The sequence below is a fragment of the Hyla sarda genome, unplaced genomic scaffold, assembly GCF_029499605.1.
Source record: "Hyla sarda isolate aHylSar1 unplaced genomic scaffold, aHylSar1.hap1 scaffold_481, whole genome shotgun sequence".
Lineage (NCBI taxonomy): Eukaryota > Metazoa > Chordata > Amphibia > Anura > Hylidae > Hyla > Hyla sarda.
In genome coordinates, this window is record NW_026610493.1 from 66616 (window position 1) to 91762 (window position 25147).

The following is a 25147-nucleotide window of genomic DNA, read 5'->3' on the forward strand; positions in this document are numbered from 1 at the left end:
TCAACTATTTTCAGTTTCAGATTTCTAGACAACTGCTTAGAAGAACCCATGGTGCTGATTGTTGGGGCAAGGTCAGATGAGTCTGGGCATTTAAAACCTTTGAGATTGACATCACGTGGTCTTCCCAGATGATGATTGAGAACAATCCATGACACTGACAGGTCTCAGCTTTGTAAAGGGGGCAGTGCATGCTATAAATTCTGCAGGGGGCACAAACTTTTGCAGATGCCATTTTTTTGTTTTCTGTTATTCTGAAAGTGTAAATGATGGAAATAAAATGTAACTTTTGGTGACATATTATAAGAATGTCTAATCTGTAATTTGATGCCTTTTGGAGATTTTTCCATCTTTCCTTGGCTTCTTTATGCACATTAATACAAATTTTTACCTGGGGGTCCAAACTTTTGATTCCCACTGTATGAGAAGACGAACACCTTGAGAACTAAGTGTAGCCACCACTGGTATTTAGAAGTTTTTTTTTAATCAATTTTGTGTTTATTTTCCATAACAAACAGACAAACAAAAAACAGTAGCAGTCACAGCTGCCATAGCCATACAAGAGTATTCCAGGAATCATCAACTAGCAACAATAAAGGTAATCGTCAGCCTTTCATCATATAAAGGGAAGGAAAGAGAAGAAAGAATAAAGAGGAGAAGTAGAGGGAGAGTAAAAGAAGCTTAGGGAGAGGAGAGATGGGGAAGGGGGTGGGGGATGGGAGAGGGCTCAGCCATTGTGACGTAAACAGCACTGTAGCGGCAAGTGGCATTCTTTACCCAAATTAATCAATATCGTGGCCACACCGGACCCTACACTCACTTTCTCTTCCAATAGTCGGACTGTAACCAGGAGTTTCATGTTTTCAAAAACTTATCATGTGTTCTCGATGACCTGTAGCACATCTCCTCAAATCTACAAATCTGACTGACCTTATCAGTCCATTCTCCCAATGTCGGGGGTTCCGTGTTAAGTCAGTGTATAGGGATAAGGGATTTTCCTGCTAATAAGAGGTGTGAGATTAAAGAGAGTCTACTCAGAATGTGATCTAAAGAGGGTAAACCTAGTAATACTGTTGCAGGTGACAATGGTGTTCTTGTTTTCAAAATAGAGTCAATAGCTTTATTAATCTCCTTCCAGTAATTTTCTATTTTCGGGCATGACCACCAAATATGTGAGTGCGTCCCAATATGCGAGTCTTACATCTCCAGCACAGGTTAGTGTCAGAAAGTTTATGATTGAATAAGAACTCTGGCGTTTTATACCATCTCGACACTACTTTGTAGTTTGTTTCTTGTAGCCGCACACACCTGGAGAAGCCATGTGAGTTACGTAATATTAGTGTTTTATCTTCGTCTAAAAGTCTAAGCCCTAGACCCTCAGCCCAGGACTCCACAAAGTGAGGGGGAGCATCACTGAGGGTAGACTGTACAAAGTGAGGGGGAGCATCACTGAGGGTAGACTGTACAAAGTGAGGGGGAGCATCACTGAGGGTAGACTGTACAAAGTGAGGGGGAGCATCACTGAGGACAGACTGTAGAAAGTGAGGGGGAGCATCACTAAGGACAGTCTGTAGAAAGTGAGGGGGAGCATCACTAAGGGTAGACTGTAGAAAGTGAGGGGGAGCATCACTAAGGGTAGACTGTAGAAAGTGAGGGGGAGCATCACTAAGGGTAGACTGTAGAAAGTGAGGGGGAGCATCACTAAGGGTAGACTGTAGAAAGTGAGGGGGAGCATCACTAAGGGTAGACTGTAGAAAGTGAGGGGGAGCATCACTAAGGGTAGACTGTAGAAAGTGAGGGGGAGCATCACTGAGGGTAGACTGTACAAAGTGAGGGGGAGCATCACTAAGGACAGACTGTAGAAAGTGAGGGGGAGCATCACTGAGGGTAGACTGTACAAAGTGAGGGGGAGCATCACTAAGGACAGACTGTAGAAAGTGAGGGAGAGCATCACTGAGGGTAGACTGTACAGAGTGAGGAGGAGCATCACTAAGGACAGACTGTACAAAGTGAGGGGGAGCATCACTGAGGGTAGACTGTAGAAAGTGAGGGGGAGCATCACTGAGGGTAGACTGTACAAAGTGAGGGGGAGCATCACTGAGGGTAGACTGTACTAAAGCTATGCAATTAGATCGTTTGCATTTGCTCGGTTGTGGGCTAAGAAGCACTTCCTCAAACTTGGTAAGTTTCCTCCTTTGATCTGATTTACCTAAACATTTAGCAACAGGCTATGAAATGTTCTATGTGTAAGAAAGAGTACCTCCTTTGTGGCAATAAGACTCTTAGCAACTCCGCGGTTGGCGCCCCTCCATCACGAAACAGCTGGGCTACAGTGGAGCCATGTAGCTTGTCCCACATCGGTTGGAAAGTCGGAGATGCCATATTCACAGCCGCAGGTACTAAGTTAGAAGGAAATAAAGGCGACAGAGGGGGGTAAGGGGATATAAGCAGAGGAGATAATTCCACCCATGTAGATATCGCACCCTGATACAAGAGGTGTTTGGAGTCCATTCTATATCTAAGCTTGGGAGGCAGCCACAAGTACTGTAATGAAGAGGGCGAATTAATACCTGCCTTGGTGTGGACATGGTCATGAAGAGGGGACAATGGAGCCACTAGGTCCATCCATTTTTGCAATTGCACCGCCTTATATAAGAGCCTGACATCAGGAAGACCTATCCCGCCCTTTGATGGTGGTTTCGTCAATTAAGAATGTGCCAGGCGTGGTCTATTTGTTTTCCATACATATCTGGAGAAAATGGTTTTGACATGATGAAAATACGTAACAGGCAACGCTATAGGCAGCATCCTCAGAAGATACAATAACTTGGGCAGGACATAGCATTTGATAAAATTTTTCCTGCCAAACCACGATATCACTGGAAGATCATAATCCCGCAATATGAGGGGGATTTCCTTCAGTAGAGGTTTATAATTTAACTGAAACACATTTGAAATTGTAGTGGGGATGTGGACTCCCAAATATTTGAGTGAGGATGCAGCCCACGAGAAGCCCGCCACGTCTTTCAATTCGGTCATTGTAGCGTCCGGGAGCGTAATGTTCAGCAATTCTGACTTGGATATGTTCACCTTGAAATTGGAGACCTGTCCGAACTCCTCAAACAGCCGAGCCAGGCAAAGCAAGTCCCCTTTGGGGTTACTAAGCGTAAATAGGAGATCGTATGCAAATGCCAACACTTTAAGCTCACCCCCTGAAGTGGAAAACCCTTGAATGCTCTCCGTCTGGCGTACCCTCTGTAGTAGGGTTTCCATAACGAGCACAAATAAAGTCGGAGATAATGGGCAGCCCTGCCTGGTTCCATTGCCTATGGAGAACGGAGGGGAAATAGGTTCGTTCACCAGTAGGGATGCAGTCGGACTAGAGTATAGCGACAATAGAGCTGTAATGAAGTCCTGTGGAAAGAGAAATTTTGCTAGCGTCGCCTTCATGAAGGACCAACTTACCCTATCAAATGCCTTCTCAGCATCTACACCGAGAAGGACTAGAGGGGAAGAAGTAGAGTGAGCCCCATGTATGCAGGTGAGTAATTTCCAAGTATTTGTACGGCCCTCCCTACCTGGCACAAATCCCGACTGCTCAACACCAATCAAATGGGGAAGGAATTTTTTAATTCGCAGTGAGAGCAATTTAGCCCATATTTTAAGGTCAAGGAGGGAGATCGGCCTATAACTGCCACATTCCTCTGGATCCTTGCCTTCCTTTGACAAAAGAGTGATATGAGCCTCCTGTGTCTGTGCAGGTAGAGTATCTCCCTGAAATAGCACTATGCAGAGCTCAGTAAGTTTTGGCAACAAGATCTCACTGAACTTTTTATAATAGGAGGGAGGAAGACTATCCGGTCCCAGGCTTTTCCCCAGAGGGAACAAATTAAGAACCCTACTCACTTCCTCCATCGTAATCGGGGAGAGGTGCTCTTGGGTCATGGTCTGTGTCAGAGTAGGCAATTGTAGCTTGGACAAGAAAGCCTCAATGAGAGAATCCCTGTCACTCCTATGCTGATCGGAATCTCCCTCTCTCAGATTATAGAGCGAGTGAAAAAAGTCTCTGAAAGAATCAGCCATTTCAAGCGATTTGGTATGAACTACTCCCCTCCCGTCTCTAATTGCATGGATGTGGCTTTTTGTTTTTGCTTTTTTCAAAAGAGTAGACATCTGCTTCCCACCTTTGTTCCCGTGTGCATAGATTTTGTGTCTGTAGTGGAGGTAATTTCTCGAAGACTTTAACTGTAAATGGTGAAGGAACTGGTCCTTCCAGCCTCTGGGAGCTGGTCCTTCAAGCCTCTCAATGAGCTCGTCCTTCAAGCCTCTCAATTTCCCCTGCACTGCCTTCGCTTGTGTGCATTTCTGTACTTTTTCCAGTTGGGAGATTTCTATTAGTAGTGTATCAATGACTTTTTGCCTTTCCTTTTTAAGTTTGGAGCCCCAGGATAAGAAGATCCCCCTAATGTAAGACTTATGAGCTTCCCAAACCACTGGGGTTGGGGGGCCTGAAACATCATTAAGCTCAAAGTACAATTGTAAATGATTGATGATGTCGTCCCTAGACTTAGCATCCTCCATTATGCTTTCATTAAGTCTCCACCGTGACGGAATTTTGGGAGAGGACAAGAGAGATAGAGAGATGAATAAAGGGGAGTGATCAAAGACAGATATCGGGTCAATACTTGCGGCTGTGAGCGTCGGCAGCAATGATGACTGGATAAAGAAGTAGTCAAGCCTTTGATATGAGCTGTGCACAGTGAAAAAATACGTGAAGTCCTTAACTGCAGGATGGAGGTAGCGCCAAGCATCTGAAAGAGAGAGATCAGATAGTTTAGATGACAATTTGGCAAGAGATCTAAACGATAAATGTGATTTACCAGTCGTGGAATCCAACAGAGGATTCAGTGTTGCCAAGTGATCTGGCCTTGGTTCGGCGCATAAATATTTATTAGCTATGGTGTATTTAGTGCCTTGTACTTGGACGTTAAGACATAGATATCTGCCTTCCGCATCGCTTAATGTGTCTAGTATTTTCCAGGAGAGTGACCTATGCAGTGCAATTGTGACCCCCTTGGTCGCTGACGAGGGGTGACAGGAGTGAAACCACCTGTCAAAGTGTCTAGTTGGAAGTTTAGGTATCTTATCCCCTTTAAAATGCATTTCTTCGTTTCCTAGTGACCTCTAAGATATGATGACGTTTATTGGGGGAATTAAATTCCCGCACGTTTAGCGAAAGTAAGGTGATGGCCGACATGAGTGATTATATAGCTGTTCCCTAAACGGGTAAGAAGTGTATCAAGCTACAAAGAGGGTGGCTGAGTGGGTCACAGGTAGTTAGGGGGGGGGAGAAGAGGTGAGGGGAGGGAGAGAAAGATAAAGGTAGGGTATTTATGGGGGGTACTGTGTTGACACCTGTGTCCTAGCCGGTGAACACACGGGCCCAGCACCTTAGTATACAAAGTCATGCGATCTGTGTCTGATCAAAGTGGGTGTCAATGGGGGGGAGGGGATAAGGAGGTGAACGGGGGAGGGAGGTACAAGGTATTCCCACTAATTAACCAACAATAGTCACATACATATTTCAGGGCATTAAAGGGGTAGTCCAGTGGTGAAAAACTTATCCCCTATCCTAAGGATAGGGGATAAGTTTGAGATCGCGGGGGGTCCGACCGCTGGGGCCCCCTGCGATCTCTCTGTACGGGGCCCCGGCTCTCCGCCGAGATAGCGGGTGTCGACCCCCGCACGAGGCGGCGGCCGACACGCCCCCTCAATACATCTCTATGGCAGAGCCGGAGATTGCCGAAGGCAGCGCTTCGGCTCTGCCATAGAGTTGTATTGAGGGGGCGTGTCGGCCGCCGCCTCGTGCGGAGGTCGACACGCCCCCTTCCCGCGGGCTGTCGGGGCTCCGTGCAGGAGATCGCAGGGGGCCCCAGCGGTCGGACCCCCCGCGATCTGCAACTTATCCCCTATCCTTAGGATAGGGGATAAGTTGCTCACCACTGAGTCACCACTGGACTACTCCTTTAATTATCACAGCGTTACATAACCTAGTGGAACTTAATTTTTAAAATCATAACCAGAGTATTCATTAACCAAATACTATCAATGAACTGCAGATCGGGACCAGCTGGGGGGGGGGGGACCCATCCCACCCACACCAGAAGCCAATGCTTCAGACCACTGAACACATTCCCATCATAATCGGCCTGCATGAGTCCAGCGAAAGTCCCGAAACAGGTTGCAGGAATACAAAGGAGGGAGTGGGGTGAATTAAAGCTACCCGTTATAAGGGAGGAATACTTAACTAACATCCCACCCTCATCCCCGGTACCATTAAGAAGAACAGGTCCAGAAGGAGCGCTTCTCAGCGAGGAGGTGGCTGTCCCCTTATCAGGTGTTTTCTTTGGCTTGTTAGCCTTCTGTCTGGAGCACTGTTTCTACTCCTCCGGTCTGTGTAGTGGGGGTAGTGAAGGCATGTCCACAACCGGTAGCCAGGAGGGGATATCTAGTGGCAGAATGTCCAGAATACTCCACAGCGCAGGTAGACACCACAAGCCGCCTGCTGTTCGCGTTGATCGATGTTCCAAACGGGAACAGCCACGCATAGGTAATATTCCGCTCTCGAAGCTTCACCAGCAGCGGTCTAAGGATTCTGCGTTTTGCCAAGGTGGTGGGAGATATGTCCTGAAATAGGGTAACTTCTGTTTCACCATATAGCAGCGTTCCGTGATCTCTTGCCGCTTGTAAGATAACCGCAGTGTCCAAATATGAGAGGAGCCCACAAATGATGTCACGAGGAGGCTCAGACTGCTTTGGCTTGGGACGAAGTCCCCGGTGAATGCGCTCAATGACAATCTGTGCTGCTCTTTCAGGGCCTAGGAGGTTTCTGAAAATATCCATGGCGACCTTCCGCAGCGACTCTGGAGCCCAGGTCTCGGGTAAGCCCTTAAATCTAATGTTTTTCCTCCGACTCCTGTTTTCTTGATCTTCTATCAAAGGAAGAGCATTATTGACAGGAGACACGAGAGTGTTCTGTCTAGCTGCCAGTTCCTCCGAATGAGCCGCTACTCCCGTGCATACAGCCTCCAGCGCCTCGGTTCTGTAGCCGATGGAGTGTACTTCTGATCTTATCTCAGCCAGGTCTGCAATAACAGGTTTCAGGGCCTCGGTGAGTGTCTTGCGCAGAAAGGTCTTGAGAAACTGCTGGGTTACCACAGCTGGTACAGCTCCATCCTCCTCACCCTCAGAGTCCTCTGCATCTGCAAAAGCCTGTAGTAGATGTGCAGCCGGCGCCATCTTGGCCCCTCTGGCCGGGGAGCCCCCGTCTTTCTTTTTGAGGAATTTGGCCAGTTCCCCTTGGCCCTTGTTCGGGCAAGGCAGATCTCCGCAGTCACAATAAGTTCCACGTCCAATTTTGCCCATAGTTGCGCTGAAGAAGTTGGAATAAAGGGTGCTGGTAGCGTGTATGGAAGGAGAGCTCCGAGCTTACGCGTCCATCTCAGTCTGTGGCTAGGCTCCGCCCCATATTAGAAGTTTTGTGAAACACCATGGGGCATATGAAAGACCGAAAGGAAAACAAATGAATTGTCACTTTTGGTCGTTCCAAATGAATTGAAGATAACTTTGGGAAGAGGGATGGATTGGTTCTGTAAGATAAGATCTTTGAGATCTTTATTAACCAATCTTCCTGTAAAAGGAGATCTCTCAAAAGATAAATGCCTTCCATCTTGAAGTGTTGATAACAAACAAAATTGTTCAGGAGTCTTTGATCACCGGCCTGTAACCTCCATCCTTCTTTTTTAATAAAAAAAACCTGGGGAGTGAAAAGGGACTGGAATAATGGCATTTATGGAATGAAGATCCTCGATTTCCTTCTTTTTTAATAAGGATTTGATCCTCTGTTGTAAAATGGATGGGAGGAGGAAGGTGAGTTTGGAAGGGAGGGGTGACAAACTATTTGATACCCCAAAACAGTGGGCCTCATTTACTAAGAGTTTCGGGTTTTTACTAGTGGGAAAAGTTGCAGGATTCCTCTCTATTCACTATTGGGAAAAGTCGGGAAAATTTTCTGACCAGCTTTTTCTAGGTCGATATTTCCAGCCATTTACCCACAGGATTTTCTGTGAATTCCATAGTAAATCGGATTTTTCAGGCGCACACTGTCGCAGACATGTCACAGACATGTCTCAGACAAAATAACCAGACAAAAACTGGTCGGTTTCAGCTTAGTAAATGAGGCCCAGTATTGTGAATGCAGTGGTCAGAAGAAATCCTGAGCCAGTTCTGGAAAAAAAATTCTGAGACTTCCGCCCACAGGAGGTCGACTTACCTGAAGGTTGTCTGTAGCGAGTAGATCCTCGCTGTCCTCGGGTTCTCTATGGGCGACCACGGTAGGGGAAGAATGGGGCTAGTTGGGTAAGAGGCATTGTGTATGTGGTCCTGTCTGATAGGAGCCTCTATGATGTGATCTAAAATGGGAGACTCTGCTCGGAAAACGGCCCATGCATTTCTCAGCCTTAGAAAAAAACTTTTAAAGAAGCCTAAGTTTTGTCAGAGGAGGAAAATAAACCCACGTATTTACTGATCTATTTTATTATTTGGTCTAAAAATAAATAAATAGGCCTTCGGTTAGTTAAGAAGGCTCAGATGTAGCAAGGGGGGACAATTGAGGGTCCAATTTCATTAAAACTGTGCATCTACGCTCAGCGCATAGGACTGCATTAGTATTGCCAAAAAGGCAAATGGCTCTTTGGGCCCAACCCCTGAGAACAGGTGGATCTATGGGTTTGCCTGTGGAGATGGCTTCTTCCGTAAGGTCCAAAATTTTTGTCTAGAAACTTGTCTGGACATGCTTTAAAAGATTGGTCAAGGCCTATCTTCTGGTTCTTGCCCGACTTCAATAAATATTTTATAAGGATGGGGTCAAACTCCGGAGTCTGAGCCGCATTAAGAGGAAGAGAAGGGGGGGCGCATTCAGCCCTGAGCTTATTCCTTGCGGATTTATCTAAACTCATTCTGAGCCAAAAGAAGAGAAATTGAGAGACATGGGGATTAGGGACCCATTCTCCTGATCTGGGATGACTTATGTGGGAGGGGGTCGAAAAAAGGTCCTCCAACAAAATCTGATATAGTGGAGTCATTGGGGTCTGTTTCAGTATCCTCTGTGTCATCTGGACAGTAAGATGGGTCGTCCTCATCAGAGGAATTTGTGACCTCAGTAGAGGATTTATCAGAGACCTCAGTAATATCAGGTTTAGACCTCTGGGACAGTTTTTGAGCCCGACCAATAAACTCTTCCTCTCGGGCAGAGGGTCGAGGGTGCGATGAGGAAGCACCAATATCATGACTGCAGGATTCCTTTAGAGGTGAGGAATGGCCATCATGTATTAAATGTCTCTTAAAAAAACTTATAAATTGTCTCTTATATCTTATATATTCGACTTAACAATAGTGATAAAATGTGGAGGTGGTCGCCTGCCCAATTATGCTGCTTAACTAAGGGTATGAATTTCCCGTATGTCATACATAAATGCATTAGAATGTATTAGTAAGCGCTATATGGGACTATATATTTTGGTATATTGCTGCGTACCTGTATATTAATGCAAGGAGATACTGCGTATTTAGTTGTGTCCAAGATAACAGGACAAGCGTTACATAGTTAGTTACATAGTTAGTATGGTTGAAAAAAGACAGACGTCCATCAAGTCCAACCAGGGGTTTGAAGGGAAGGATGTAAGGGGATAAGGGAAAGGGATGTAGTTTTATAATTCTGCATAAGCATTAATGTTATTTTGTTCCAGGAATGTATCTAACCCTGCTTTAAAGCTGTTAATTGTTCCTGCTGTGACCAGTTCCTGAGGTAGACCGTTCCATAAATTCACAGTCCTCATGGTAAAGAAGGCGTGCCGCCCCTTTAGACTAAACCTTTTCTTCTCCAGACAGAGGGAGTGCCCCCTCGTCCTTTGGGGGGGGTTTAACCTGGAACAGTTTTTCTCCATATTTTTTGTATGGGCCATTTATATACTTATATACGTTTATCATATCCCCCCCTTAAACGTCTCTTCTCAAGACTAAACAATTGTAACTCCTTTAATCGCTCCTCATAGCTAAGATGTTCCATGCCCCATATTAGTTTAGTCGCACGTCTCTGCACCCTTTCCAGCTCCGCAGTGTCCCTTTTATGGACAGGTGCCCAAAACTGATCAGCATATTCCAGGTGAGGCCGTACCAATGCTTTATAAAGGGGGAGTATTATACACTATAGACTGTACCAATGCTTTATAAAGGGGGAGTATTATACACTATAGACTGTACCAATGCTTTATAAAGGGGGAGTATTATACACTATAGACTGTACCAATGCTTTATAAAGGGGGAGTATTATGTCCCTGTCCCTGGAGTCCAGGCCTCTTTTTATACATGACAATATCCTGCTGGCTTTGGAAGCAGCAGCCTGACATTGTGCTATTCTGTAGTCTGTGATCTACAAGTACACCCAGATCCTTCTCTACCAGTGACTCTGCCAGTTTAATCCCCCCTAAGACATACGACGCATGCAGGTTATTAGTATACACAGCCCCCCTCTATATACACAGCCCCCCTCTATATACACAGCCCCCCTAAGACATACGATGCATGCAGGTTATTAGTACCCAGATGCAGAACTTTACATTTATCCACATTGAACCTCATTTGCCAAGTGGATGCCCAGACACTTAGTCTATCCAAGTCATCTTGTAACTTATGCACATCCTCTATAGACTGTACCGTGCTACAAAGCTTGGTGTCATCTGCAAAGATAGAAACAGAGCTGTTAATACCATCCTCTATATACACAGCCCCCCCTCTATATACACAGCCCCCCTCTATATACACAGTCCCCCCTCTATATACACAGCCCCCCCTCTATATACACAGCCCCCCTCTATATACAGAGCTGTTAATACCATCCTCTATATCATTGATAAATAAATTATACAACAGCGGGCCCAGTACTGAACCTTGGGGTACACCACTAATAACCGGGGACCAATCAGAGTACGAATCATTGACCACCACTCTCTGGGTACGATCCATGAGCCAGTGTTCAATCCAGTTACAAACTAAAGTTTCCAAACCCAAAGACCTTAACTTACCTGTCAGACGTCTATGAGGGACAGTATCAAATGCTTTAGGGAAATCCAGAAACACTATATACACAGCCATTCCTCTGTCAAGGCTTCTACTCACCTCTTCATAAAAGCAAATTAGATTGGTGACAACTTCTCTCCTTAGTAAACCCCTGCTGGCTATCACTTATAATACTATTATCCCCTATGTATTCCTGTATGTAATCCCTTATAAGTCCTTCAAACAATTTACCCACAATGCACGTTAGACTTACCGGTCTATAATTGCCTGGAGAAGACCTAGAGCCCTTCTTGAAGATTGGTACCACATTCGCCTTGCGCCAGTCCCTTGGCACAATACCAGACACCAGAGAATCTCTAAATATCATGAACAAGGGTACAGATATTACTGAACTTACCTCTCTTGGGTGTAGTCCATCCGGCCCTGGAGATTTGCTTACATTTCCTTTACTTAACTTACCTTGTACCATCTCTACATTAAGCCAGTTCAGTACATTACATGATGTGTTACCAGCACTGACCTGTACATGATGTGTTACCAGCACTGACCTGTACATGATGTGTTACCAGCACTAACCTGTACATGATGTGTTACCAGCACTGACCTGTACATGATGTGTTACCAGCACTGACCTGACCAATGTCAGCTCCTTCTTCCATAGTACATACATAACTAAAGAAGCCATTCAGTAGCTCCGCCTTCTCTTGATCGCCTGTGACAACCTCCCCATTATCATTATTAAGGGGTCCTACATGCTCTGTCCTTGGTTTTTTTGTATTTATATATCTAAAAAAATATTTAGGATTAGTTTTGCTTTCTTCGGCCACCTGTCTCTCATTTTGAATTTTTGCTGTTTTTATTACATTTTTACAGATTTTATTAAGCTCCTTGTATTGTTTAAATGTTATAGCTGACCCATCAGATTTGTATTTTTTGAAGGCTATTTTTTTGTTGTTTATTGCTCTTTTAACCTCATTTGTCAGCCATGTAGGATTTAGTTTTAATGGTTTATATTTGTTCCCCTTTGGTATATATTTAGCTGTATAGTTATTTAGAGTTGATATAAAGATGTCCCATTTACCTTCTGTATCAGTATTTGAGAACCCCTCCCCCCAGTCTATGTCCTGTAGTGCAGATCTCAACCCAGGGAAATTTGCCTTTTTAAAGTTATATGTTTTTGCCTTCCCCGTCTGTCTTTGTTTTCTACATTTTAAGTGAAAAGTAACTATATTGTGGTCGCTATTCCCAAGGTTTTCCCTCACAGTCACATTACCAACCAGCTCTGCGTTGTTGGAAATGATCAGATCCCACAAGGCATCACTTCTTGTTGGGTCCTCCACAAACTGGCCCATAAAATTATCCTGCAATAAATTTAGGAATTGTGGCCCCTTTGTAGTTTTAGCCAACCCCGGACCCCAATCTATATCTGGATAGTTATAATCTCCCATTATTACCACTGTACCTGCCCGGGCGGCCTCTCTATTTGTTTATACAGCCGACCTTCTATCTCTTCAGTGATATTAGGGGGTCTGTAAATTACACCAAATATTATTTTTTCAGTATTTCCCTCCTTTTGTAATTCTACCCACAGTGATTCCACCTCCTCAGAATCATCACACACTATGGCATCGTTCACACTGACTTTCATACCACTTCTTACATACAGACAGACTCCACCTCCTTTTCTGTTCATTCTATCCTTGCGAAACAATGTAAACCCCTGCAGATTAACAGCCCAGTCATGCGAGGAGTCCAGCCATGTCTCAGTGACCCCAACTATATCACCAGCCATGTCTCAGTGACCCCAACTATATCACCAGCCATGTCTCAGTGACCCCAACTATATCACCAGCCATGTCTCAGTGACCCCAACTATATCACCAGCCATGTCTCAGTGACCCCAACTATATCACCAGCCATGTCTCAGTGACCCCAACTATATCACCAGCCATGTCTCAGTGACCCCAACTATATCACCAGCCATGTCTCAGTGACCCCAACTATATCACCAGCCATGTCTCAGTGACCCCAACTATATCACCAGCCATGTCTCAGTGACCCCAACTATATCACCAGCCATGTCTCAGTGACCCCAACTATATCACCAGCCATGTCTCAGTGACCCCAACTATATCAATATGTTCCTCCAGTATCAAGGCCTCAAGCTCCCCCATTTTATTTGCTCGGCTTCTGGCATTTGTGAACATTCACTTTACATTTCCATTAAGTTTTACACATATAGTCTCACTAATGGGATTTTCAGAGTTATTGGGGTTAATGTCATTTTTTGAGTTATAAGGGCTAATTGTACTATTTAAGTTATTGGGGCTAATGGGATTTTTTGAGTTATTGGGTCTAACGTTATTATTTAAGTTATTGGGGCTAATGGGATTTTTTGCGTTATTGCGTCTAACGTTGTTATTTAAGTTATTGGGGCTAATGGTATTTTTTGAGTTATTGGGGCTTATTGTAGTTATTGGGGCTAATGGAATTTTTTGAATTATTGGGATTACAATTTTTCGGGCTACATTTATTTTTACAGCTGGTTTGTAACGCATGAATCTCCTTATCCACTGTTCTTAACCTCCCCCCACAGGACTTCTCTCCACCCGCCATTATGTCCTGACTCCTCTCTAACCTATCCATCCCACTGTCAGCTTTCTTTGCTTTATTATCCTCCCCCCACTCACCTAAGTTGTATATACTTTAGCGTTGAGACTATAAATGATAAAGATGCCGTAATTTGTACACTAAATTATATATTCATACACACAATTATTGTAGAAAGATCTACCTATATGTGCAATAAATAATGATGCTTATAAACAAGTTGAATAGGGTGTTAGAGTTGGCTGCTGATTAGGCCTTGAAGTGACTGCCGCTGTTAGTAGTATATTAGTAGTATACTGCTGAGTGTCGACACAAGAAATAAACACCAGACAAAAAGTTGGTATAAATCTCCTTCTCAGCAGAAGTTTAGCTCACACTGGCTAAAAAGCTGTCCCAAGGAGTTCTGTTTATTATACGGAAATACATTGTTTTTTACAGTTGACAAAAAGGGGAGGTTAGTTATCACATCAAAATCATCTTGTTATGTTTTGATTGGTTGTTTAAGTAAGTGCATCTGTATAATATGTAAACTTTCATTCTAAACACCGGTCGCTTCTCAATCATAGGCCACCATACTGCAACCTCCCTATTCCAACAGAAAACTCCAGATGTATCCGTCACTCTGCACTGTCTCCATATATTTCTCAGTTGTTTTGTCTCCAACTTCTTCTTTATCTTGCGTCTTTGGCCTCGTCCCAAGGTCTTCATCTTAGTTACAAATATCTCAAGGATAATAATGTTTATCTACAGCATATTAGCATATATATCTATTTATATTATATATATTGATCAGTAATCAAAATCATAATGGTCATCCTTATCAAGGTTACAATCCTGCAGTCCTTACAAATGAAGCATTTACTGGAAAAGAACAAAGTCCTATTTATACAGGTATCTGCACAGCCGACAGATCGGGAGACCGACTGATCAACAAGCGCGTGGATTTAATCCCCTGATAAAAATATTCATGATCAGGAGACTTAGTCTGTTCAGCAGACATGTTATATGTAATAATAAATAAGGGAATAAATAGAAATCTACATTCTTAAATGATTTGGTACCGTCCGCTGTTCACGGTTAGGTCTCCCAGTAGTGTCAATTACAAAAAGGAAAAATAAGGGAACCTTTAAAAATTCTCTTATTTTGTCTTCATAAAAAACTTTTAGTTCAAAACATTACAAAAATGAATAGATGACATAAATGGCCGCCACCAGTGTTTCATACCTTCTATTCTGTGACTAGTATTGTATTCATCGTCTTCGTGATCACTGTCGCATCGTTTCTAGTGGATGGATATATTCACTGTTATGTCCGTTCATATACAGTCCATCCTGCAGATATAGATGTTATGAACCAATACACATTGATCAATAGTTCTGAATTATTGATAATTGTGCGCGTGTATTTTCTAGTATTTGCACCTTTTTATTTGATTTATACAGTGCTAAATATTCCAAATATCAGATATATAGTAACGATCACTTATTGTTTTACCTTTTCGTTACAGTTTTAACGAGATCGTTTACATATAGGTCACAGTAACAGTTTTGTGATTTGAATGTGAACTGCATCTTATTTTTACCATTTCATGAACTATCTTGTACCTGTCCGGTATTTACTCACATTCCACCAGTTGTGTACTAGGTCACACTTACACTCCATACACGCGGTATTGTTACAGTCCGTGTTGTTATGGATTTGTTACTCCACCTTATTTAGTATTATACAAATATTTCATCCATACAGGTAAGTATGATTTTTACACAACAATTATACCATGTGAATGTTCATTCATACATGTTATTTAAACACACAGTACCTTCCAGTCTGCCTGTACGTTACGTGTAGTAGAGGGCCCTGGTCTGCCGTAAGTGTATGAAGCCGCTTCTATTCACGCCTCATTCACTTCCTGGGATTATGTGTGGGCATTAGTTGTCTATCACGTAACTATGTTGGATAATATTATTATCTGATTCTCGGTCCCGCATGGACTTTCCTTCACACAGTCCGTCTGTCACACTTCACAGGTGATTTCATTATTCAGCGGGTTACAGCACAGGTGTGATTACTTTTGCATGTGCCGCCAGGTCTGTTAGTTGCTTGAACCTTGTTGAGATTATATGCGGGTTACGGGTGCGTTCTTATTATACGTGTGAAATGGCTACAAGCTATATTGACTATACTATATACTATATAACAGTGAAACTGTAACCAAAAGCTGTGCATAGTCATATTTAATAACTACAATAGTAAATGGAGAATCACTTGTAAATTTTTCAACTCCCCGCACAACTAGATGTGATGCCCCGGAGTGTATGATTTATGAACAATGGGGGAGATTTATCAAAACCTGTGCAAAGGAAAAGTTGCCCAGTTGCCCATAGCAACCAATCAGATTGCTTCTTTCATTTTGCAGAGGCCTTGTTGAAAATGAAAGAAGCAATCTGATTGGTTGCTATGGGCAACTGGACAACTTTTCCTTTGCACAGGTTTTAATAAATCTCCCGTCTGTACTGGGTCATATTCATGGTAACAATATGTGCAATGACTATGTGAAGATACATGTATAATAAGAACGCACCCGTAACCTGCATATAATCTCAACAAGGTTCAAGCAACTAACAGACCTGGCGGCACATGCAAAAGTAATCACACCTGTGCTGTAACCCGCTGAATAATGAAATCACCTGTGAAGTGTGACAGACGGACTGTGTGAAGAAAAGTCCATGCGGGACCGAGAATCAGATAATAATATAATCCAACATAGTTACGTGATAGACAACTAATGCCCACACATAATCCCAGGAAGTGAATGAGGCGTGAATAGAAGCGGCTTCATACACTTACGGCAGACCAGGGCCCTCTACTACACGTAACGTACAGGCAGACTGGAAGGTACTGTGTGTTTAAATAACATGTATGAATGAACATTCACATGGTATAATTGTTGTGTAAAAATCATACTTACCTGTATGGATGAAATATTTGTATAATACTAAATAAGGTGGAGTAACAAATCCATAACAATACCGCGTGTATGGAGTGTAAGTGTGACCTAGTACACAACTGGTGGAATGTGAGTAAATACCGGACAGGTACAAGATAGTTCATGAAATGGTAAAAATAAGATGCAGTTCACATTCAAATCACAAAACTGTTACTGTGACCTATATGTAAACGATCTCGTTAAAACTGTAACGAAAAGGTAAAACAATAAGTGATCGTTACTATATATCTGATGATATTTGGAATATTTAGCACTGTATAAATCAAATAAAAAGGTGCAAATACTATAAAATCCAAGGGAACACAGTCAAAAATAAATAAGGGATCGTGCAAACAAACGCAGTGGTTCATTAACATAAAGGGAACAATACCTGTTGGCGACACGATGTGAATGAACTTCTTTATACAAGGATACTGTATATACTCGAGTATAAGCCGACCCAAATATAAGCCGAGGCCCCTAATTTCACCCCAAAAACCCAGGAAAAGTTATTGACTCGACTATAAGCCTAGGGTGGGAAATACATCATCCCCCCCATGTAATCATCCAGACCCCTGTCATCATAACCGCCTGTCAATCCCTTCATCAGTGGTCCTCAACCTGCAGACCTCCAGATGTTGCAGCCGTTGGCTGTCCGGGCATGCTGGGAGTTGTAGTTTTGCAACATCTGGAGGTCCACAGGTTGAAGACCACTGATGAAGGGATTGACAGGCGGAGAGTTCGTGCTGAAAAACTCCGCTTCTAGTCGAGTATATACGGTCATCATTCAACCCTTCTAGAGGAAAATAACGCATGAATCCAAGTGAAATCAATGTGAACACGACGAATCAATGAACTAATACCGGGATATACATCTTATACAACAAATAGAAAAATCGAGGAAGGTATTTATGGATGAATCAATAAAACACCGCGCAGACATGCAGGTAAGTGACTAGAAAATACACGCGCACAATTATCAATAATTCAGAACAATTAATCAATGTGTATTGGTTCATAACATCTATATCTGCAGGATGGACTCAGTATATGAACGGACATAACAGTGAATATATCCATCCACTAGAAACGATGCGACAGTGATCACGAAGACGATGAATACAATACTAGTCACAGAATAGAAGGTATGAAACACTGGTGGCGGCCATTTATGTCATCTATTCATAAAAAACTTTAATTCAAAACATTACAAAAATAAAGCAAAAAAGGTTCCCTTATTTTTCCTTTTAGAATATATATTCTATAATATATAAAAAAAAATATATCAAGAAGAATAATTAATTAAAATACAATAAATATATACAATGGATAGTTAGATAAAAAATAAAGGGGGGGGGGGAAACTAATGAATAATGGAGTCCAAATAATATGTGAACAAGGAAAGAAAATGACAAAAAATGATGAAGTAAAGTTAAATAGATGTAAGCTGTAATAAACAATTAGGCCACTAGGTGGCACAGGAGGACTGTCTGATGAATATATGCAGAGCAGCGTAGTCAGTGGTGTGTGAGGGGATCGCTGAGCTGGAGTGTTGCGAGACGCAGCAATTAATTGCTGCGTCACAGGAGAGAGAGAGCGCCAGTAACTGAAAGAGGGTGTCGGAGAAACCAACGAACAATCAAAATGGCGGATACAAGTAAGTGAATAGGGAAAAAAGTAATGAAGGATTAAGGGTGAAATCCGGATAAAAAATGGATGGAATACACGTTCAAAAGGGGGAAGCACCATATATCAGAGGAAATAAGGAGGAAAAAGAATATAGAATCAGAAAAAACTATAATAAATTTAAAATCATATGGGATAGATAAGGTATAAAAGGATAACCAGAATCATTGAAGACGTAAATAAGAAATGATTAAGGAATTAATAAGAATAGAAAGGAAATAAACATTGGATAGAATAATAAAGAAATAAGGAATAATAAGCAATAACAATAAAGATAATAAACAACAGATAATATAAAATAAACAAACAGCAATAATACCAAATACTAAGAATTATCCCTCTACTCTGCGGGAGCAGCAAAGAAAGAGGCGGAGTTTCTAAGGCCATCAGACTATATCTGGTAAACTCTGTATTGATTGGTTATTCTATTATATGTAGCATAGGTTGCACCTAGTAAAGTTTCTTTCTCTGTACTATTACCTTTTAACTATTTCGCTGCTGGGAATTCAGTAAAAGAAAGATAATGCACAATGTGAGCCTCCGTCTTGTAAGAAAATTCACAGCTTTATGGATAAAAAAATGATGACATTTTATTTTTAATCCTAACAGAAAATCCCAGTAAAAATCTTATGTTATGGCTAAATTATAACGTAGAAGATGAAGATATTATAGAGCACTCTAGAGAAAACGCCATCACCCTCAATGTCCATCCAGGACTCTACAAGACAGATCTGTCGTATAATCCTCCTGACCCACCACAGAGTTCTACCACAAGGACAGATCTATCATATAATCCTTACCCACCACAGAGTGCTACCACAAGGACAGATCTTTCATATAATCCTTACCCACCACAGAGTGCTACCACAAGGACAGATCTATCATATAATCCTTATCCACCACAGAGTGCTACCACAAGGACAGATCTGTCATATAATAATCCTGGCCGACCACAGAGTGCTACCACAAGGACCGATCTACCATATAATAATCCTTACCCACCACAGAGTGCTACCACAAGGACCGATCTATCATATAATCCTCCTGACCAACCACAGGGTGCTACCACAAGCACAGATCTATCATATAATCCTTACCCACCACAGAGTGCTACCACAAGGACCGATCTACCATATAACAATCCTTACCCACCACAGAGTGCTACCACAAGGACAGATCTACCATATAACAATCCTTACCCACCACAGAGTGCTACCACAAGGACAGATCCGTCATATAATCCTCCTGACCAACCACAGGGTGCTACCACAAGCACAGATCTATCATATAATCCTTACCCACCACAGAGTGCTACCACAAGGACCGATCTACCATATAACAATCCTTACCCACCACAGAGTGCTACCACAAGGACCGATCTACCATATAACAATCCTTACCCACCACAGAGTGCTATCACAAGGACAGATCTGTCATATAATAATCCTGACCGACCACAGAGTGCTACCACAAGGACAGATCTGTCATATAATAATCCTGACCGACCACAGAGTGCTACCACAAGCACAGATCTATCATATAATCCTTACCCACCACAGAGTGCTAGCACAAGGACCGATCTACCATATAATAATCCTTACCCACCACAGAGTGCTATCACAAGGACAGATCTGTCATATAATCCTCCTGACCGACCACAGAGTGCTACCACATGGACAGATCAGAAAAGGATTCAATGTGATGAATGTGGAAAAGAGTTTACTAGAAGGTCAAGTCTTTTCATACACAAACGAATTCACACAGGAGAGAAGCCCTATTCATGCTTAGTATGTGGAAAATGCTTTATTACTAAAGGCAAACTAGGCAATCATCAGAGAATTCACACAGGGGAGAAGCCATATTCATGTTCAATATGTGGGAAAAGTTTTACAAATAGATCAGATCACGTTAGACATGAGAGAGTTCACACAGGAGAGAAGCCGTATTCATGTTCAGAATGTGGAAAATGTTTTATTACTAAAGACAAACTCAAGGTTCATCAGAGAAGTCATCCAGTAGAGAAACCATTTACAGGTTCAGAATATTCTACAGAAAACTCAAGTCTTGTTTTACATGGAAGACTTCACATGACTGAGAAGCCATATTCATGTTCAGACTGTGGAAAATGTTTTTCCAAAAAATCTAATCTTCTCAGACATGGCAAAAGTCACACAGAAGAGACATTTGCATGTGCTGAATGTGGAAAATGTTTTAAAGATAACTCAAATCTTCTTAGACATGAAAGAAGTCACACAGGGGAAAATCTGTTTTCATGTTCAGAATGTGGGAAATATTTTACAGATAAAGCGCATCTTGCTAGACATGAGAGAAGTCACACAGGGGAGAAACCGTTTCCATGTTCAGAATGTGGGAAATGTTTTGTTACTAAAGACAAACTTGAAGTTCATGAGAAAATTCACACAGGAGAGAAGCCATTTGCATGTTCAGAATGTGGGAAATGTTTTATTACTAAGGACAAACTTGAGGCTCATGAGAGAATTCACACAGGAGAAAGACCGTATTCATGTTCAGTATGTGGGAAATGTTTTACTAAAAAATCTAATCTTGTTGCACACGAGAGACGTCACACCCCAAAAAAGATGCTTTGATGTTCAGAATGTGGGAGATGTTTTATTACTGAAGCCAAACATACATACTCTGAGAAGGCACATGTTACAAAGAAATTATATTTTAAAACTCGTGAGAGAATTCACAGAGAATAAATTATTCTTGTTTAGCCTATGGAAAATGATACAAAAAGTCTCTAACATCCTTTCTAACAGGTATTCACAGGATTTAACCCATTAAAGCCTGTAGTAATGGAGCACCAATAACACTGATCAATGCTGTACTATGGCAGGCTGTAGTAACGGAGCACCGATAATACTGATCAATGCTGTGCTATTGCAGCCTGTAGTAATAGAGCGTGGATAACACTGATCATTATGGCAGACTGTACTAATGGAGCAACAATAACACTGATCAATGCTGTACTATGGCAGCCTATAGTAATGGAGCACTGATAACACTGATCAATGCTGTACTATGGCAGCCTATAGTAATGGAGCATCTATAACACTGATCAATGCTGTACTTTGGCAGCCTAGAGTAATGGAGCACTGATAACACTGATCAATGCTGTACTATGGCAGTCTGTAGTAATAGAGCACTGATAATACTGATCAATGCTGTGCTATGGCAGCCTGTAGTACTGAAGCGCCGATAATACTTATCAATGCTGTACTACGGCAGGCTGTAGTAATGGAGCTCTGATAATGCTGATCAATGCTGCACTGTGGCAGCCTATAGTAATGGAGCACTGGTAATACTGAACAATGCTGTGCTATGGCAGGCTGTATTATTGGAGCACTGGTAACACTGTTCAATGCTGTGCTATGGCAGCCTGTAGTAATGGAGCGCAGATAACAATGATCAATGCTGTGCTATGGCAGCCTGTAGTAATGGAGCAACGATAACTGATCAATGCTGTGCTATGGCAGCCTATAGTAATGGAGCGCAGATAACACTGATCAATGCTGTGCTATGGCAGCCTGTAGTAATGGAGCACTGGTAATACTGATCAATGCTGTGCTATGGCAGGCTGGAGTGCCGATTATACTGAGCTATGGCAGGCTGTAGTAATGGAGCACTGATAACACTGATCAATGCTGTACTATGGCAGGCTGTAGTAATGGAGCACCGATAACACTGATCAATGCTGTGCTATGGCAGGCTGTAGCAATGGAGCGCCAATAACACTGATCAATGCTGTACTTTGGCAGGCTGTAGTAATGGAGCACTGATAACACTGATCAATGCTGTGCTATGGCAGCCTGTAATAATGGAGCGCTGATAACAATGATCAATGCTGTGCTATGGCAGGCTGTAGTAATAGAGCACTGATCATACTGATAAATGCTGTGCTATGGCAGGCTGTAGTAATGGAGCACCGATAACACTGATAAATGCTGTTCTATGGCTGGATGTAGTATTAGAGCACAGATAACACTGATCAATGCTGTACTATGGCAGGCTGTAGTAATGGAGCACACATAACACTGATCAATGCTGTGCTATAGCAGCCTGTAGTAATAGAGCGCTGATAACACTGGTCAATGCTGTGCTATGGCAGGCTGTAGTAATAGAGCATTGATAACACTCATCAATGCTGTACTATGGCAGGCTGTAGTAATAGACCACTGATAACACTGATCAATGCTGTGCTATGGCAGGCTGTAGTAATAGGGCGCTGATAACACTGATCAATGCTGTGCTATGTCAGGCTGTAGTAATGGAGCAGAGATAACAGATCAATGCTGTGCTATGGCAGGCTGTAGTAATAGGGCGCTGATAACACTGATCAGTGCTGTGCTATGGCAGGCTGTAGTAATGGAGTACTGATAACACTGGCCAATGCTGTGCTATGGCAGGCTGTAGTAATGGAGTACTGATAACACTGGCCAATGCTGTGCTATGGCAGGCTGTAGTAATAGAGCACTGATAACACTGATCAATGCTGTGCTATGGCAGGCTGTAGTAATAGAGCACTGATAACACTGATCAATGCTGTGCTATGGCAGGCTGTAGTAATAGGGCGCTGATAACACTGATCAATGCTGTGCTATGGCAAGCTGTAGTAATTAAGGACAGATAATACTGATAAATGCTGTGCTATGGCAGGCTGTAGTAATGGAGCTCCAATAACACTGATCAATGCTGTTGTTACGCTGAGCACTCCGGGCCCCCTGCTGGCCTCGGAGCGCTCACAGCGTGTGTCCCCAGGCAGCTCTCCGGCGTCACAGCGTGTGCATCCCCGCTCTCTAGGACACGCGTGCATCAGGACTCTTAAAGGACCAGTGCACAGGTGATTGGTGCCTGGTCCAAAGTGGTTCATTTAGGGTTAAGCTTTGCGAGAGGGAGTGCTGTTTGGACTTAATTAGGCCTCACCTGTGCACTGCCTATAAGTACCGTCTCTTCCCACAGCCTCCTGCCAGATCTTTGTTGCCTTTGTGCCTGCGAGAAAGCATTCCTTGTTCCTGTATTACCCTGCCTGTTGCCGTTCCTGTTGTTACTGACTTCCGCCTGTGAACCTGAGCCACCTGCCCTGACCGTTTGCTATGTCTGACTACGCCTTTGCCTGATCCTCTTGTACCTTGTCATATCTCAGCAGCCAGAGAGGTTGAGTCGCTACTGGGTGGAACGACCTGGGGGTTAGTTGCCGCAGCAAGTCCATCCCTCTTTGCGGCGGGCTCTGGTGAAAACCAGTAACTCCTTAGACTCCGTTCCCCTGGTACGGCCCACGTCATCACCTCTCTGGCACAACGGATCCATCACCAGCCTCCGCTACCAGCCCGGATCCTGACAGTAAGATCCGGCCATGGATCCCGCTGAGGTGCCTTTGCCAAGTGTCGCTGACCTTACCACCATTGTGGCCCAGCAATCTCAGCAGATCGTTCAGCAAGGTCAACTGCTGAACCAGTTGTCCACCATGACGCAGCAACTTCTGACAGCCCAGCAGCCACCATCTCCACCGCCTGCTCCTATGCCACCCACTCAGCCTGCTTCCGTTTCCAGCTCCAGATACCGCCTGTCCATGCCGGACAAATTTGATGGAGACTCCAAGCAGTGCCGTGGGATCCTGTCACAGTGTTCTCTTCACTTGGAGATGATGGCCGACCAGTTTCCTACTGAACGTGCCAAGGTGGCTTTTATAGTCAGTCTGCTTACCGGGAAGGCCCTGGCTTGGGCCACACCGCTTTGAGACCGCAACGATCCAGCCACTGCTACTGCCCAGTCCTTCTGCCAAGAATTCTGGAGTGTTTTTGAGGAACCAGCCCAGGTTGCCTCAGCAGAGACTGCCTTGTTGACCCTGAATCAGGGAAATTCTTCTGTGGGCGAATACGACATGCATTTTCGCACTCTGGCCTTGGAACTGTCCTGGAACAATGAAGCGCTCTTTGCCACGTTCAAGAAAGGTCTGTCCAGTGACATAAAATATGTTCTTGCCGCACGGGAAATGCCTTCTACCCTGAGTGACCTCATCCACTTGGCCACCAGGATTGATATGCGTTTCGCCGAGAGACGAGAGGAACTCCGTCAGGAGAAAGGTAATGTTTGTATGAGACGCTGTCAGGCCCAAGGCCTGATTATTAAAATCTTATATGTGTATTATAATTATAACTGTGTCATGTATTATCCAAGCCATGGGTGAGGGGTCATTCAGACTGTGTTTTTGTGTATTGCATTTTATTGGGGGGTTCTGGCTGTTTGTTTACATCTCCTTTGAAGTCAAAGGCTTTTTTGAAGTCATGCACTCTGTCCCATCCTATAATCAAACAGATAAGGGGCCAGGAAGAGAAAAGACCCCCTGGTGGGATCTTTCCAAAGAAAGCAGATATGATATTTAAACAATGCTAGACTAATAGTTGGTTATTCAAGGCTGTATTTCAAGCTGACAAGACCATCCTAAGAACAGCTCGACTCTCACTCACTGAAGGACTGCTATATCATCATACTGTAAGAACTTCATCTTTTGTTTTCTGAACTTGTCTTGCCAAACTCTTTTATATATTGTTATACCTGTATGTCATTTGTTTCTGTATTTTTATATAGTCAGCACTGTGATACCTTTTATCAGATTAAATGTTTAATTAATCAGCTCTGGTCTTTGATCTCTAAATATAGGAGCTCACCTTTCTGAAGGAGGCTCTGGTAAAACACGTTTATCTAAGG

The 25147-nt window shown here is 43.1% G+C and overlaps 1 protein-coding gene across 3 annotated transcripts in view; it reads left to right on the forward strand.

Moving 5' to 3' along the window:
• LOC130336618 (zinc finger protein 768-like) overlaps positions 1-21175 on the forward strand; it is a 55245-nt gene extending 34070 nt beyond the window's left edge. For all 3 annotated transcript variants that reach the window (XM_056553921.1, XM_056553922.1, XM_056553923.1), the window contains one exon: positions 19025-21175. In XM_056553921.1, coding sequence (XP_056409896.1) covers positions 19025-21024 — 2000 coding nt within the window. In that variant the 3' untranslated portion in view covers positions 21025-21175. The remainder of the gene's footprint in view (positions 1-19024) is intronic.
• The last annotated feature ends 3972 nt before the right edge of the window (positions 21176-25147 follow it).